Source organism: Mercurialis annua, linkage group LG6, assembly GCF_937616625.2.
Source record: "Mercurialis annua linkage group LG6, ddMerAnnu1.2, whole genome shotgun sequence".
Taxonomy (NCBI): domain Eukaryota; kingdom Viridiplantae; phylum Streptophyta; class Magnoliopsida; order Malpighiales; family Euphorbiaceae; genus Mercurialis; species Mercurialis annua.
The window spans coordinates 852,467-869,546 of NC_065575.1; the positions used below are offsets into that span (position 1 = coordinate 852,467).

General features: G+C 34.4%; 1 protein-coding gene across 3 annotated transcripts; it reads right to left on the bottom strand.

The window, feature by feature from the left end:
* Positions 1 to 2,015: 2,015 nt before the first annotated feature.
* On the bottom strand, positions 2,016 to 7,639 carry LOC126688203 (uncharacterized). Of its 3 annotated transcripts, XR_007644195.2 has the most exons (4): positions 7,352 to 7,639; positions 3,270 to 5,787; positions 2,563 to 2,945; positions 2,016 to 2,370 (listed from the first exon to the last, which is right to left on the bottom strand). XR_007644195.2 is itself a non-coding variant. In XM_050382826.2 (3 exons), exons 2-3 carry the CDS (start codon positions 5,643 to 5,645, stop codon positions 2,670 to 2,672), a joined length of 2,652 nt encoding a protein of 883 aa, XP_050238783.1. In that variant the 5' UTR covers positions 5,646 to 5,787; positions 7,352 to 7,639; the 3' UTR covers positions 2,435 to 2,669. The 3 variants fall into 3 exon arrangements, 2 of the variants coding, with proteins under 2 accessions (XP_050238783.1, XP_050238784.1); XM_050382826.2 differs by lacking the exon at positions 2,016 to 2,370 and having other exon boundaries at positions 2,435 to 2,945; XM_050382827.2 differs by lacking the exons at positions 2,016 to 2,370; positions 7,352 to 7,639 and adding an exon at positions 5,904 to 6,326 and having other exon boundaries at positions 2,435 to 2,945.
* Between the last annotated feature and the right edge of the window lie 9,441 nt (positions 7,640 to 17,080).

Consider the following 17,080-nt stretch of genomic DNA (forward strand, 5'->3'; position numbering starts at 1 on the left):
GATCAACTTTTTTATTTTGGAAACATTGTCTTTTGAAAACGTGTTGAAAATTTGGTGTTTTGGATACGAATTTCATTTTTAACATAAGAAACCTTAAAATAACTCCGTTTACCCGTGTCCAAGTATTCCATTTCTCCATATCCGAGTCCATGTTAAAAAGGTTTTCGATATAAATATCTATCCAAGATCCAAAACTGTTAAAACAATTTTTTCACACAATTTGGTTTGAAGAAAATCTAACATTCAAAGGATATTTTTTTAATTTTAATTACTTTCGATTTGATTTTCGGCTCGAATAAGAAGATCTACAGGAACCATGCAAATCTCCAGCTTCAATGCTAGGTGGTGAGGGAGGTACAATTGATCTTTAAAAGTAAACAAACAAAATTGGTTAGATTGGAAATTGAAGTAAAAGACAGTAAAAGAAGTTATGGTTCAATTTATTATTTGAAACCTCTCTTTTCTCTCAAAGCAAACCCTAGCCGTCTAGAGTTTTTTTGTTGTTTTTTCTCCGGCGGCCGTCAATGGTTTGATTTTGCTGTTGACGGTAGCCATCATTTTATATATGTTAATTTAATTTCATAAATATAATAAATAGCCAATTCTTTTCCATTTTTTTTGATGAATTAAGATTTATCAACGAAGCGCAATTCAATTAACAAGAAGCGAATATAAATTGAAGATCATCAACAACAAAATGAAATCGTTTATGAGCTATATTAGATTTATTTATTTTTCATTGTTTGTTTTTTTCTGAATGTTTTATTTTGTCCTTTCTTTGTGAAAAGTTTGTTGTCCTTCCTCTGTGGAAGGTTTGTTGTCTCTTTTTTATGAAGGAGTTATCAAGTGGTGGTTGAATCGGATGATGTTAGTTTGCGGACAATGAGTGATGGATGAAGTGTGATTGAAGACTGCACTTAATTAGCGAAACAGTTAATAATTTTTTTTTTCGTAAGTAAGATCTGCGAATCAGACAGCATGTTGTCTGTTCCATGTCAGGTCATCGGGTTTCGTTTTCGAATTATCCCGAATTTCTTACAAATGTAACTGTTTCATATTCGATTTAATGAAATTTGATGAATTCAAAAAAAAAAAAAAGTAAAAGACAGTAACTCAGTGAGTTCATTTAATATTTCAGCAATATTGACGCTGGTAAAGCACTGAAGATGTGGAATCATGTTTTTACTGAAGTAAAATAGGTAAAAAAAAGGGTAGGGTGTACACTGTACAATACAGTAACTTTTATAAGAAGGGAAACAAAAGCATGCATGTGATGTAAGAATTGCTGTCTCTATGCTACCTTACATTCAGCTTCCTATCAATATAGAACATAGGAAAAAGAATAGCTTTAAATGAACTATTTAGGGGTGAGAGGTGAGCAAAAATTTGGTTAAATCGAATTAATGGATCTATTTCGGTTAATTTGATTGACTTTTTTTGGTTAATTTCGTTGTGATTATGAGTTTTAAAATTCAGTTGCTCGAACTGACCAATTATATTTTTTTTTTTGGTTTAACCGAATCAACAGACTCACTCGGTTGACTTCAGTTATGTACTTTTAAGATTTCGGTTAATTTGGTATGATTTATTGAAGTGATGAAGTAATTCAGTTGATTCAGTTTTGATTAAATTGGTTTTTAATCGAACCGACTATTTAATTGTGTGGATCGTGCATGTTAGTGGACCGGGTCTAGACAGGTTTGACGTAGACCTAACCAGACTTGAAAGTTTCCAAGACAAGTTCAAGCCTCCAATTGCCCAAACCCCATCCAATAACAGAGTTTTTATATGGATTCAGACCAGCCTTATCCGGCTTTATCCTTAATGTTTTAGAAGCTAAAAATCCGAATCCGTCCATAGAAAATTTGAATCTAGGACGGAATCGGACCGAGCTTGAACCTTAGTCGAGTGGGTATTCAGGCTCATAAACAGGTCTAAAACTCAGAGATAGTAAGCATTATGAAAATGCATCATTGGCTCATACCAGCCCAACTTGCCTAAAGAAACATCCAATCTGAAAACAATTTAAGCACATGCTGATGCTATTCTCAATATAAAACTGTAAACCTTACTATGTTTGGTTCATTCATACAAACCCATCATGCAAAATTAGTAGAATTCAATGACAAGCTGCCGAAGGCCAATTCATATACGAGGCGTGCCAGATCAAAGATCATTCGAATAGGTGATCGAACTAAGAAAAACTGACATTTTTGTGTCTGCTTGAGCTTACCTCGAGCAAACCTCAAGTCCTACCTCGACCAAAGATGCTCCTCGAGCCAAAAACTCACGGTTGGAGTGCTTGCTAGACGAGCTAAGCCTGTTTTCAGCATTAGCTCCAGCACTATCGGGACCAGCTCATAGACAAATCTACAAAGATAATAAGGAAGCATTAGTAGGGACAAATCGGATATTATCCGACACAGACCTCATGTATAGAAGTTAGATGATCATATTATCATCCATTCACTTGCATTGATGCTAGTGATAATAATAATTTTCTAGATACAATTAATACTGCTTCTAATTGTTAAAAAATAGTTAAAAATTAACACAACATACAAATGCTTTCAGCCTTCTTGGAGATTCTGCACTTATTTTCCATTTATGTCAAACTGACTATTTATCTATCTGTACTACATCTAAATACAAGACCATCCCTCCCGAAACTAGACCCTTCCGACCGGAGAATGGGGTGGATTCGAAACGTATCTTGCAGGCAACTCGCCGTTAATTCCATTTGGTGTTGCCTTTATTCCGTTGTTTTGTGCTGTTATGGTTTCAAGGGAAGTAGCAAAGGTCTTGCAAAGTTTTTTACTGTCGAGAACTGCTATGCACAAAGAGAATGCTTGTAAAACTGAAAGTGATGAGATGAACTGGACCGAATAGATCCCGTCCTTGTACGGAGTTAAACTAAAGACACGCTGAATCTCTTCTTCTCCTCCCTATATAATCAGATATAGAATGTAAGAAATGTCATTTCAGTTGGAAGTATACTACAAAAAAAACTGTCAATTTGTGACAGAATTTGTCACAAAGTTACGAATTTATGACGAAAACTGCCATCATAAAATTTTGTGACAGCACTTTGCATCACAATTTCTTCATAAATTCTCAGAAATCCGTGGAAAATCCTAAAAGATGTCACAAATCCTTCAAAATTCCGTTCCAAATTTGTGAGGGAACATCATAAATTGACAGTTTTTTGTTTGTATAGGTTTGAAAAGAATTAATAGCTAGTTGGAATTGGAAAAGCAACAGAATGTCACCTGAGAGATTAGCTCAAATTTATCTGATATCGAGCATGCTTTGGATGAACTTGATATCTTAATGTGTTGACTGTCATTGCCAAATATCCTAAGTTTGCAGCCCAAGTCCCAACCGCCACAGTCACATGAACCACCTGATCTCCACCGTTGGATCAACGATGAAGGCCCTCCCTTATTTGGTAGGCTATGAATGGCACTTGGAAGAATGAGCGTCGTACTGATAAGACTCTGGCTGATCATGCAATGTTCCCCAGACTCTGGAAAATCATTGCGCTTACTAGTCCGATCCCCATCTCCGCATGCGCCTTTGTTAGTGGCTTTCGGGATCTTGACAACAATGGCAGCAAGCTCATTGTTTGGCTGGAGGTCTAATGTTTGCTGCGCTGCTTGACTTAGATCCACAGAAAACAAAACGAATTCTCTAGCAAAAGATTCGGATAACTGAGTGCCGGAAACCTTCAACTGAGCTATTACATCAGGAATATATTCATGACTTTTATCTTTTCCACCTTGGTTTATCCACCTACCGTTCTTTTTCCTGACCTCTTTTACAGAAAAGAACGTGTATATGCAGCTGTAATCACCCTCTCTCGAGCTACCCAAATTCTTCATCGTGGCTGCAAGAATTTTCCGTTCATTGCCCACTGCAAATGTGAAAAGAGGTTGGCCATTCTTAGAGGCAATTTGTAGAAAAGCTTGAACTGCCGATGGATCACGCTTCTTTTCCTGAAATGAGTCATCAACTTTGACTTCCTTACAACTCCTTATATCCAATTTTATAATCCCAGGCTGTCTTGCTCCATTTGTAGAATCTACTAGCCCTCTTGATGACTTACAGGCTTTATCTGTTGATACTGAATCTCTTGGCAATTGTTCCCCATATTGATAGCAGTTTGGTTCCTTAGCTTTTAATAACGGGTCCAGTAACCTCCTCAGAGGGCTTGACCTGGCTCTGCTTGTAGCATTTTGCACATCACTTGAGGCAGATTTTGCGAAATTTTGGGCTGTGTTCAATTGTGGAAGATTTAAATCCTCTTTGGAATTGAAACTTTTGATTATCTTGCCTAAGCCAATGCTACGTCGGAGAAAAGGTGAAGTACTTCTCGGTTTTTCAGCAGCCGTTTTGCTTGGTTTTAGCTCCAAATCTGTGGAAAGTGTTTTTGAAGTTGAAGTTATTGGTGCTACACTTGATTTTTTAATTTCTGATATACTGCCACGGGACGGACTAATTCCTCTCTTCACTGGACGGGCTATTGACTGAGATGAATTAGGCAAAAAGCTGATACTTTCTGCCTCAGAGAAGCGCCGTTTTATCTCTGCGCATACATTATTCTTGCAAATTAATGGGCAAGAGTGTGGGACACCGGAACTGAGCACTCCAGTGCTACTCTCTTGCATCTCTGCAGAACTCCGTCGACTTGCTTCTGCTTCCTTACAGCCTAACATTGTTGCCTTAGAGATCTGGGAACAATCGCCTTGGGAGTGATCTTGCGGATGCAGATGTACACTGTTAATTTTTTCGGCGATATCTTTCTCAGTAGTATATGCCTTCTGTCCTAGAAGTTTATTAACCGTCTTAATACATTCACCATCTCCGGTAGTCGTCTTTATCCTCTGTATTGCTTCCAACTTTGATCCTTCAAAAGTTTTACTTTCTATGTTGTTTTTTGAATCCAAATCCTTTCCACTGCACTTTTTCAGTTTCATTTCAGAATTGTTTTGCAAAAACAGTTTATCTGTCCCAACGATCTTTTCTTGCTCATTCATGATCTTGGTCTGGGAACTTTTGACATGTTGATACTTTTGAATACCGTCTTGAAATGATTTGACATTTTGTGGTCGGACTTCTGAGGGAGATGACATCAAATGGAATTGCAGTGATGGGCGACGCGACCTTTGATCAGAAGAAGAGTAACTCTGACTGCTACTAGAGTTGACTGACGAACATTCTGTTGACAGGGAAGAGAACGTGTTGCCACTCGAAAGTGAATGCCTGCTACTTCTCCGACATATCTGTTCCTGGCTACACTGCCACTTCTCTAACCGTCCCCAGTCGAGGACCCCGACATTTAAAACTTTCTCCTGCCGATGTTCTCCTCTCTCTAGATAACTCGGCAAATTAGACATATACTTAACAAGCTCCTCATCTCGAGCTGCCTTTCTATGTTGCTTCAGGAAATTCCTACGTTTAGGTGAGATATCTCTTGTACTTTTTGTGTTTTGATGATGAAGATCATTAAATGAAAATGTTGACTTTTCAGGCTTGAACCTGTCATCCAAATTCAAGCTTTGCCTTCCTCGAGTTGATGCAGAATTAGTACTTTCTGATGATTTCTGGTCTAGAGAATTTAGTTTCGGTCTCGAATGGTCTTCCATAGACCAACAGTTCTTTTAGGAAATAAGCAGTATTCAAAATACTTGTATTTTCCCACTTCCCTTTCGTCCGCAATGAAAAGGCTCTAATGTAACCTTTTCAGCTCAATACAGACGCTAGCCACTCCGGAGATTGAAAGAAAAACTGAAAATCAAAAAATGTAGCATGGTAAGTTCATATCCATGGCATGATAAGCACAATCTAAAAGAAGTTAAAGTACTTAGACAGCTTTAATACCATACCAAGTAGAGTCACCATACCTATCAACAATTTCACATAGTGACAATTTGATCTTATAGAATTCAAGAAGAATCATCTATCATGAACAAATAAAAGGATAAATGACGGTTTTTATAGGGTTACGGGCAATATAGCTCGGACACAGTTACATGGAAATGGGACTCTTGGACACGGAGACGGACACGGAAACACGATGTGATTTTAAGGTTTCCGACACGTTGCCGAAGGGTAAACGTTGATTGAATAAAGTGTCCTGCTACGTAGCCCGAGAGTTCTTAAGCTCATAAACAGGCGAACAAGAACTTGTTGTCTAATGCAAATATAACTTCATTGGAGAGTGTACCCAAGGATTAGTGAGAAGAATCCTGACCAGTAATGACAATACAATCAACTGGTGGAAGATAACTGAAAATTCAGTTAACCACTCAAATGGAATGCAACAAGACAATAAACAATAAACATACATAAATAATCATAGAGGTCATAGATAAGCATTGAAATGTTGAAATGGGTGGTCCATGATTGAGAACCCTTTTCTCTAGGAAAGGCTTGAGATAAGGCAATTCAAACCTGTCATCATCTTAGCAAAATTTGCCTTGTTCTGTTGGTTAAGTTAATGCAAAGGACAAAAATCCCCAGCTATCCAATTTCAAAAAAAAAAACACAACCCACACCACTAGACTAGTTTTGAAAAACTAGTGAACAGTACTATCTCATCATTAGATTCTCCAAATTATTGAAAAAGATTGACAAAAAAGTGAAGTACTAATTTACCCTGTTCGATCTATTATTTCCCTCAACTTTAGCAAAGAATCAACAAGTTATCTAATTGCTATAAATCAATCAGAAACTAGGCAGCACGGATATATATACACCGAAACGGGACGCTTTGACACGGACACGTACACGGTAAAATGGTGTTATTTTAAGGGTTTTTTATGTAAAAATGATGAAGTTTCGTGTCCGAAATATAAAGTGCCCGACACGTTTTCGAAACAAGACATGGCGGAAACGGTGTTATTTTAAGATTTTCTATGTAAACAAATGAAGTCCCGTGTCCGAAATATAAAGTGTCCCACACGTTTCCGAAACAGGACACGGCGAAATGGCCTTATTTTAAGTTTTTTTTATATAAAAAATGAAGTTTCGTATCCGAAACGTCAACTATCCAACATGTTTTCAAAACAGAACACATTGATCAAATAAAGTGTCCGCAATACATAGATCAAAAGTACTAATTTATCCTAATTCATTTTCATTGCTTGATTTCAATTGAAAAAAGATGCGAACTTTATCAGTAAAACACAATATAAACATTCAAACAGAAAGCATCACAACAAGAAAATTAGAAACCATTGAACTAATTACATACAATTAAAGCTTCAAACACAAAATGGGCACCCAGCAAACAAAAAAAATCCAAAACCATGTTAAATTTTCTAGCTCAATTATCAAAAATAGAAGATACCCAGTTCAAGTTCCACAATGCAGAGCCAGGAGAAGCCATTAACAGAGCCAAAAACTTGTGTCGGTGACACTGAACAAAACTGATGCTGCTAAAAACAATCAATGCATTCAATTTCTTGACACATAATTCAAATTCCAAGGCAAAAACAGGCAGAGCCCAGAAATTAGATTCGGATAATTTTGTAAGAGAGAGGATCTGAGGGTGTTTCTGGATTGAATTGATTTAGTTTTAATTTTTTGGTAATTTAACAGTCAAAGAAGTGAGTGAGTGGAGTGTTATTGTATAGAGAGAGAGGCGATCGTTTTCATCGGACGGCTGAAAAGTAAAGTGTGATATAATCAATCAGATGAAGTCACTGTCAATGATGGCGCGTAATGGGTAACGTTTATTAGGGACCCAATTTGTGCGAAAATACTATTGTTTCTTTGTTTTGTCATTTGTATTTTATTCTTAAATCTATTGTTTTAATTGACATGTTATACCAATTAATTGACTACAAATTTTGTTTTGATCTACCAAATTTGGGGGTTTTTTTTTTTATTATTATTATTATACACCTTCCATTCCAAAAATAGTTGTATACTTTATTGTTTTTTATACAATTTAAAAATATAATTAATATTCTAAATTTATTTGTATTTTTTGTGTTACACTCTTATTAAATATTGTGAATAATTCACTTTTGTAAAATAATAATTAATTTTTAAAAAATTAATTTCAAAATGAACACCATATTGAAAAAATGGACAATTATTTGAAATAAAAAAAGAAATGTTTGAAATAATAATTTTATAATTGCTAACACATTTCATATGCTGGTGTTTATTCATTTTGAATAGTAAATAAATTACATATGTTGAGTTTTATTATTTTACCAATAAATTTTAATTCAAATGATATATGTTGAACGAAATTTTTTACAACACATACTTCTAAGTGCACTTAGTTATACCCGAATTGCATAGAAAATCAGAAGAAATTGTTAGTTTTTAAGGACTTGTGCTTTTTTATAGGAGGTCAAAAAAAAAATTGTGAACTGCACATCTTTATTATACCCCTAACTGCATATAATTTTTCTTTTTCCAAAAAAAATAGAAAAAACGTGTCTTCAAATCCTACTATGAATCTTACTTAAAAATTCCATTATTTATGGTATTTTTTTAACAAGTAACTCGGTATATTTGGAACGTGATTCATATGCTCTTAGCGGAAGGATTTGAAGGCACATTATTATAAGTTTGGGGACCAAAAAAATAAAATTTAATTCAAAGATCATTTATTAAAAGACGTATAATTTAAGGATCTAATAATATATTTATCCGGCTAATAATCACCCACGGCCCCTGACTTTAGGGGTACCTTACGAAAAAACCCCTGATAAAAAAAACGATCAGTAAACCCCCTGATTTTTGTGGCGGCGCCACCTAAACCCCAAACGAAAATACCTCTGGCGCAGTCTTTTTCAGTCAACTGTCATTCTTCAAAAAAAAAAATCTGACGGAGCCACGTCAGCTGCCACATAAGCAAAATACCAAAAAAAAATTAAAAACCCAAAATACCCATAATTTAATTTAGAAAAAGACAAAAAATAAAAAACAAATCAACCCACTAACCATTTGATTAACCAAAATAACTAACCCACCATCCAACCACCGCCGCCACCCCAACCACTACCGGAAAATTTTCCGGTGATCTTCTCCGAGATGACCGGAAAATTTTTCGGTCAATCTCAATGCAGATCTGTTCCAAAAACAGATCGCCAAATCCGAAACCCGGATATGTTCTTGGAACATATCCGAAACCCGGATATGTTCTTGGAACATATCCGAAACCCGGATATGTTCTTGGAACAGATCCGCGATGGATCTGTTCTTGGAACAGATCCGACTGTTGAATGTGATCGGAAAATTTTCCGGTCATCTCGGAGAAGATGACCGGAAAATTTTCCGGTGGTGGTCAGGTGGCGGGTTGGGTCGTTCGTGGTTGGGTTGATTGAATGGTTTGGGTTAGATAGAGTTGGGTTGAGTTATTTTATTTATTTTTTAATTAAATTTGGGGGTATTTTAGGTGTTTTAATTTTTTATGAATTCTTGATGACGTGGCGCCGTCAAATTTTTTTATTTTTGTTTGAAAGTCAGTTGACCAAAAAAGACGGCGTCAGGGGCATTTTCGTCCAAAAGGGGTTTAGCGAGCGCCGCCACAAAAATCAGGGGATTTACTGATCGTTTTAGAGTAGGGGATTTGTCGTAAGGTACCCCTAAAGTCAGGGACCATGGGTGATTATTAGCCTATATATCCAATTTTCTTTTTAATATAATCATACACATAAAAAGGATTCATGACGTGGCGGGACCTTTCAAATAAGAAGATTCATGAAAGTTAGGCCATTAGATTGGACTCATCATCATCAGTGTAGATTTCTTTCATTTGCATCGTTGGATTTTTGGCCATTCATCATGATCTGATACAATGATTCTTTGACATCTGGCACATTACTGACGTGGCTTTTAAATGATGGTAAACTGGACGTTTTAATACTTAAATATTTTGGTTAATCTCTTGATTAAGGGACCATAGCTATGTACATCTTTTATATAACTTTATTCCATATGTATTTTTGACAAAGAAACTGTGAAAGAGTGTACATATGATGTCTTCGTACATTTTTATGATTTCTTATTTACTTTTCATAATTGTTTTATTTACTAATATTTCTTTTTTTGAAAATCATTTTATAATGAATTTAGATGAATGAACCACATAACAAAAATGTGCAGATTTGATCTAATGATAACAATATATTCATTAATTATTAAAATTATACTTTCTCCGTCCACTTTTTTTTAAGGGAAGATTAGGATAATAATCTATTTTTTAAAATAATTTGATTTTCTACCTCAATAAGAAAAAGTTAGAGAAAATACCTCATCATTTTAATACTTTTATTTTCTTACTCTAAATCATGTTTAATTATAATTATACCTACTTTTCTTTCATTTTTTACTCTAATTATATTTTATTACTCTTATCATGTTACAGCTGTCATATTTTTATGTCTTTTTCTCTCCTCTTTCTTCTTCTTCTTTTCTGTTTTTTTTTCTTTGTCAATTTTGTTCTTCTTTTTCTTCTTTATTTCTTCTTTTCCATTTTTTTTTCGTTCCTTTATCGCTCCGCCGCCGTTTATCCATCGCTCCACCATCGCTGTATTGTTCTTTCATATTTTATTTTAGCAAACTTTTCTTTAATTCATGGTGATTTTTGCGATTTTTATAACATGTAGACCTAAATAAATTACTCTTGATTTTTTGTTCAATTTTAATCTAAAAATCTGCATGAAAAACGATGTTATAATGAAAAAAAAAACGATTTTCTGCACAAAAAACGATTTTCTGCAAAAAAACAGCATCTGATTATCATAACACTGCAGAAAAAATGATTTTTTATAAAAAAAAAAAACATTCTCTGATTATCATATGAGTATCATCGTACTATCATGTTGTTATCATAACACTATATAAAGAAATATTTTCTACAAAAAAAATTAATTATCATGTTGTTATCACTGTATTATCATCTCGTTATCATAATATAATCATATGATACCGAGATGATAATGTATTATTGTACCTAAATGATAATATTATGACAACGACATCATAATAAAATTATGATAACAGTATGATAATATGATACCTATATGAAAAATATTACATAAAAATTATAATAACGAGATGATAATGTGAAGAAAATAGTATGATAATGAAGTATAATAAGGTCATATTATCATACTATTATCTTCACCTTATCATCTTATTATCATAATTTTTTTGTAATTGTTTTTTTCATACATGTATCATATTATCATACTATTATCTTCACATTATCATCTCGTTATCATAATTTTTTTATAATTATTTTTTTAATACATATATCATATTATCTTACATTATCATCTCATTATCATAATTTTTCTGTAATATTTTTACATATAGGTATCATATTATCATAATTTTATTGTTTTATTATCATCTAATTATCATACTGGTGTCATGAATCTTTTTGTAATTCTAATTTCATGTAAGTTATCATCCAGTTATCATAACCTTATCATAATTCATTATCATCTAATTATCATACTCCAGTGTTATGATAACGACATGATAATCAGACACTATTTTATCATACATTATCATAGATATTATCATATATGTACCATAAATATTATCATCTCGTTATCATATGATAAAACATTATCATATGACACTATTTCTGTAAAAAATATTCCATGTAAGTATCATATTATCAATACCGTTATAAGCTTATCATTATATTATCATAAAAACATCATCATACTATTATCACTATCGTACATTTGCATTATCATAACCTTATCATAATCATATAATTAATGTTATGATAACGACATGATAATAACATGATAATCAGACGCTGTTTTTTAATAAAAAATTGACTTATTCTACAGTGTTATGATATTTGCATGATAATGCCGTGATGATACTCATATGATAATCAGAAGCAGTTTTTTTTTTCAGAAAATCATTTTTTTGTGTATAAAAACGTTTTTAAAGCAGATTTTTAGATCTAAAATTGAGAAAATTCAAGAGTAATTTATTTAGATCTGAAAGTTCAACAAATCGTATTAATCACCACGAGTCGAGGAAAAAAACGCTATAATTGAATATGAAAAACGGCTGAGCAGCGGCGGAATGATGGCGGAGCGACGATGGAATGATGAATTAATGATGAAGAAGAATAGAACAAAAATGAAGAAGGAATAAAGAAGAAGAAAGTGAAGAAAAAGAATGGCGAAAAAAAAAAGAACAGAGAAGGAAAGAAAAGGAATGGAGAAGAAAAAGAAGATGAGAGAGAAAAAAAGAAAATAAGTGACAGTTGTTAAGAGTAGAAAAAATGTGGTTAGAGTAAAATAATAACAAAAGGTAGGTATAATTATAATATAAATAGATGTTAGAGTAAAAAAATAAAAACATTAAAATGGTGAGGTATTTTCTCTATCTTTTTCTTATTGAGGTAGGAAATCATATTATTTTCAAAAAGAGAGTATTTTTTCTAATTTTCTCTTTTTTTAATAATTATCTATTTTTGAGTAATAATTTTACAATCCATTAATGAGTTAATATTCATTGATATCTATTTAAATATATTTCCTTCGTTTTATTTAAGAATAACAAATGTATTTTTACACGTACATTATAAATACTATAAATATTATTGTTTTTATTTTATTTTATGCCAATTAATAGTGTTTTATAATTTATGTACATAATAACAGTCACTAATTTTAGAAAGAGAAAATGAGATAGATAACAGAGAAAAGTCCGTATAAAACAGCACAAAAATCATGACATAGACTTTTAAATGGGACATAAAAAATATAGATATCTCCCTTTATAAACGGAACAAAAGAAGCATAAGAAATCAGAACTAGTGAATAGTATATTAAATAAGATATATATAGTAGAAAATAATGATTTTTTTAAAAAAAAATATTAATTATATTGTCACTCTTTTTTTCTCGTTTGATAGATGGCAGACACCACTTTTGCTAGCATCTCCATCAATTCGACATTAACAATGCTTTTCTTCACAGAGACTTGTAAGAAGATGTGCATATGGTTACCTCCGGATTTTAATTCTGTTGATTCTAGTTCTAAAGTATGCAAGTTTTAGAAATCTGTTTATGCTTTAAAGCAAGCAAACAGACAATGAAATGGTAAGCTTACAAGTGCATTGCTTGATCAAGGATCTAACTGTTAGATTCCATCTTAAAACCAATTGGTATCAAGTGGACACTACTAGAAAACAGCGTTTTAGCGACGGATTTTAGTGACGGATCTAAAATCCGTCGCAAATTTTTGATTAGCGACGGATTTAGCGACGGATCTAAAATCCGTCGCTAAACACCACATTAAATTGGCGGGAATGATCCCGCCAACTTTAGCGACGGATTTTCCGTCGCTAATGTTGGCGGGAGTAGTCCCGCCAATTGTTTTGATAAAATTTAGCGACGGATTTTAAAATCCGTCGCTAATTACTGGCGGGAATAATCCCGCCTTTTATTTTCCGCAATTAGCGACGGATTTTAAAATCCGTCGCTAAATTATGCCTTTTGCGACGAAATTTAGTGACGGATTTCAAATCCGTCGCTAATTTTCAATGTCAAAAAAAATTAAAAGGTATCTAATATTATTTAAGATAGTATTTAATAAAAAATAATTATTAATTTTTTTTAATTAAATTTATATTATTTTAATATAACGTTTTTATTTATAAAATAATAATTAAATATTATTTATGAAATAATAATTATATATTATTTATTTATTTAAAGAATATAAATATTTTAATAAAATTATTAATTATAAAAAAATTATTTTAGAATGCGGGTTTAAATTATGAAAACAAATATTTTTTGTTTTTAGTTACATTTAAGTATTATATACATAAATATATAACATGAATATGAGCTGGTTAAGGTGGAGTTGTGCGCGGGAGAACTACAAGATTAAAGAGTCTTGAGTGGGAGCAATGGAAGGATGGGTGACCTACTGGGAAGTTAGCGAAAATTGACAGGTGGATGCGAGTGGGTGATTTAACTCGGGTGGGTGAGTGACGGAGGGCGCTGATGAGGGATTGATTAAATAAAAAATTTATTTTACGATGTAATTTTTAAATTTTTAAATTTTTTTAAAATTAGTGACGGATTTAAATCCGTCACTAAATCCGTCGCTAATTAGCGACGGATTTAAAATTCCGTCGCTAAAACAGAGACCAAAATCCGTCGCAAAATTTTTTTCCCGTCGTTATCAAACGTTGCGACCAAAAATGTTGCGACAGGCTGTTTCCGTCGCAAATCCGTCGCTAAACGTGTTTAGCGACGGATTTTGTTCATTTAGCGACGGAAAAATCCGTCGCTAAATTACTGTTTTTTAGTAGTGGGAGGTGCCCAACTAATATTTAAACACATGTCCATTCACACACACAACCAATGCGGGATTTCCCACTTCAACACTCCCCCTCACGCGTAGCGTGTCGGGGCCGAGCAACCAATCCCCCCCTCACGCATCTTACATGGGCCGGGTCAAATTCAAATTGTGTGAATGAACAAGACTCTGATACCATGTTAGATTCCATCTTAAAACCAATTGGTATCAAGTGGCGGTGCCCAACTAATATTTAAACACATGTCCATTCACACACACAACTAATGTGGGATTTCCCACTTCAACACTCCCCCTCACGCGTAGCGTGTCCGGGCCGAGCAACTAATCCCCCCTCACGCATCTTACATGGGCCGGGTCAAATTCAAATTGTGTGAATGAACAAGTCTCTGATACCATGTTAGATTCCATCTTAAAATCAATTGGTATCAAGTGGAGATGCCCAACTAATATTTAAACACATGTCCATTTATACACAACCATGTGAGATTTCCCACTTCAACACTAACATTGTCACGAAATTCCATCCTTACTTACCAAGCATTATGCAAATCATTTTATGACCTTGTTAATCTATGTTTATGATGTTATTTTGGTTAGTACATCTCTTTCTACTACTTATGATATCAAGAATTTTCTACACTTGCCATTTAACATAAAGAACTTGATAATTTTAAATACTTTTTAAGGCTTGAAGCTGTGAGATCTGCATTGAAAATTAATTTGAATTAGAGGAATATGCATAGAAATTAATGATTAATACTTATATGATTGATTGCTAACCATAATCTACCCCAATGCTCATTTCTCATAAACTCAGTGAAACCTCAGATGGTATTCTTCCAAATAACAATCTCTACAGGAAAGCTGGTAGGCAAGTTGCCGTGTTTGTGCACATCCAGACCAAAATTGGCATTTGCTGTTTAACAACTTTCCTAGTTTTTGGATTGTCCCACTAAAAATCATATGCAAGTAGTTCATAAAGTGCTTAAGTACGTTGAAGGTGCACTTGGAAAAGAAATGTTTTATCTGTTTTTTCAGCATCGATTATTCATGTTTTCTTAGACACAAATTGAGAATCATGTATATTGATAAAAGAAAGTCAATTTCTACATACAACATTTTTATAGGAATTTTTTTGATCTCTTGGAAATCAAAGAAACAAGCAATTTTGTATCAAGCTTAAAGGTAGAATACAAGACTTTGGCATCTCTTAGATGTGAAATTATGTGTCTCATACATTTGTTAGCAGATTTTCATTAACTCTTCACTAGTCCAACACTGTTTACTGTGATAGTGCTTCTGCAATTCAGCTGGCTCACAATCCTGTGTTCCATGAAAGGTCCAAACATATTAAGATGGCTAATAATCACCGACGGTCCTCGACCTTTGCTCTAAGCTTCCGTAAACCCCCCAACCTTTCAAAAGCTTCCCTAAACCCCCCAACCTTTATGGCGGCGCTCATTCACGGTCCTTATGGACGAAAATACCCCTAAGCGCCGTCTTTTTTTGGCGGCTACAATTCTAAAAAAAAAAAAAAAAAGACGGCGCCACGTGTCATCTGACATGTGGCAAAATATCTAAAAAAAAATTGAAAAACCCAAAACACCCTTACAACTATTAAAATTTAATTAAAACAAAAATAAAAAATCAAAGCAAATCAACCCATTCAAACCACTGAATTATTGAAACCGAACCGCCACAACCGAACCCGCCTCCGGTCATCTTCTCAGGTGAGAAAACGACCAAGCTCGTCGTCTTCTCACCTGAGAAGACGACCGTCTTCTCAGATCTGAGAAGATTTTCTCGTCTTCTCAGGGGAAGACGAGCTGCTGCTCGTCTTCCCAACCTGGGAAGACGAGCAGCAGCTCGTCTTCTCCGTTTTTGAGAAGACGAGCAGCAGCTCGTCTTCTCCGTTTTTGAGAAGACGAGCAGCAGCTCGTCTTCTCCGTTTTTCAGAAGACGAGCAGCAGCTCGTCTTCTCTGAGAAGACGAGCTGCTGCTCGTCTTCTGCACATCTGTTCTTGGAGAACAGATGTGCATCTGTTCTCCAAGAACAGATTTCAGATCTGTTCTTGGAGAACAGATCTGAATCTGTTCTCTGTTCTCCAAGAACAGATCTGAAATCTGTTCTTGGAGAACAGATCTGAATCTGTTCTTGGAGAACAGATTCAGATCTGCTCTCCAAGAGCAGATTCCGATGGGTCAGCGGCGGGCGGCGGGTGGTGGTCGGCGGCGGGTGCGGTGAGTGGTTCGGGTTGGCGGGCGGATTGACCGTGGGTTGGGTTTGATTAAGTAAATTTGATTTGGTTTAATTTTTTAGGGGGTATTTTGGGTGTTTCAATTTTGTTTTGACATTAAATGACGTGTCAATTAACATGTGGCGCCACTATTTATTTTTTTCCAAAAAAAAGGACAGCCGCCAAAACCAAAAGGGTAGTTTCGTCTATAAGGGCCGTGAATGGCGCCGCCACAAAGGTTGGGGGGTTTAGGGAAGCTTTTGAAAGGTTGGGGGGTTTACGGAAGGTTAGGGTAAAAGTCGAGGACCGTCGGTGATTATTAGCCTATTAAGATAGAATTCCATGTTGTGCGTGAAGATTGGTTTCCGGTTTGATCCGTTTGCTTCCAGTTTTCTCTGATAATCAACTTGCAGATTGTCTCACTAAACTTCTTCCACTCACTCTCTTCAGTTTTGCCATTGACAAACTGCATCTCGAAGATATATATGATCCAAGTTGAGAGGAAATAT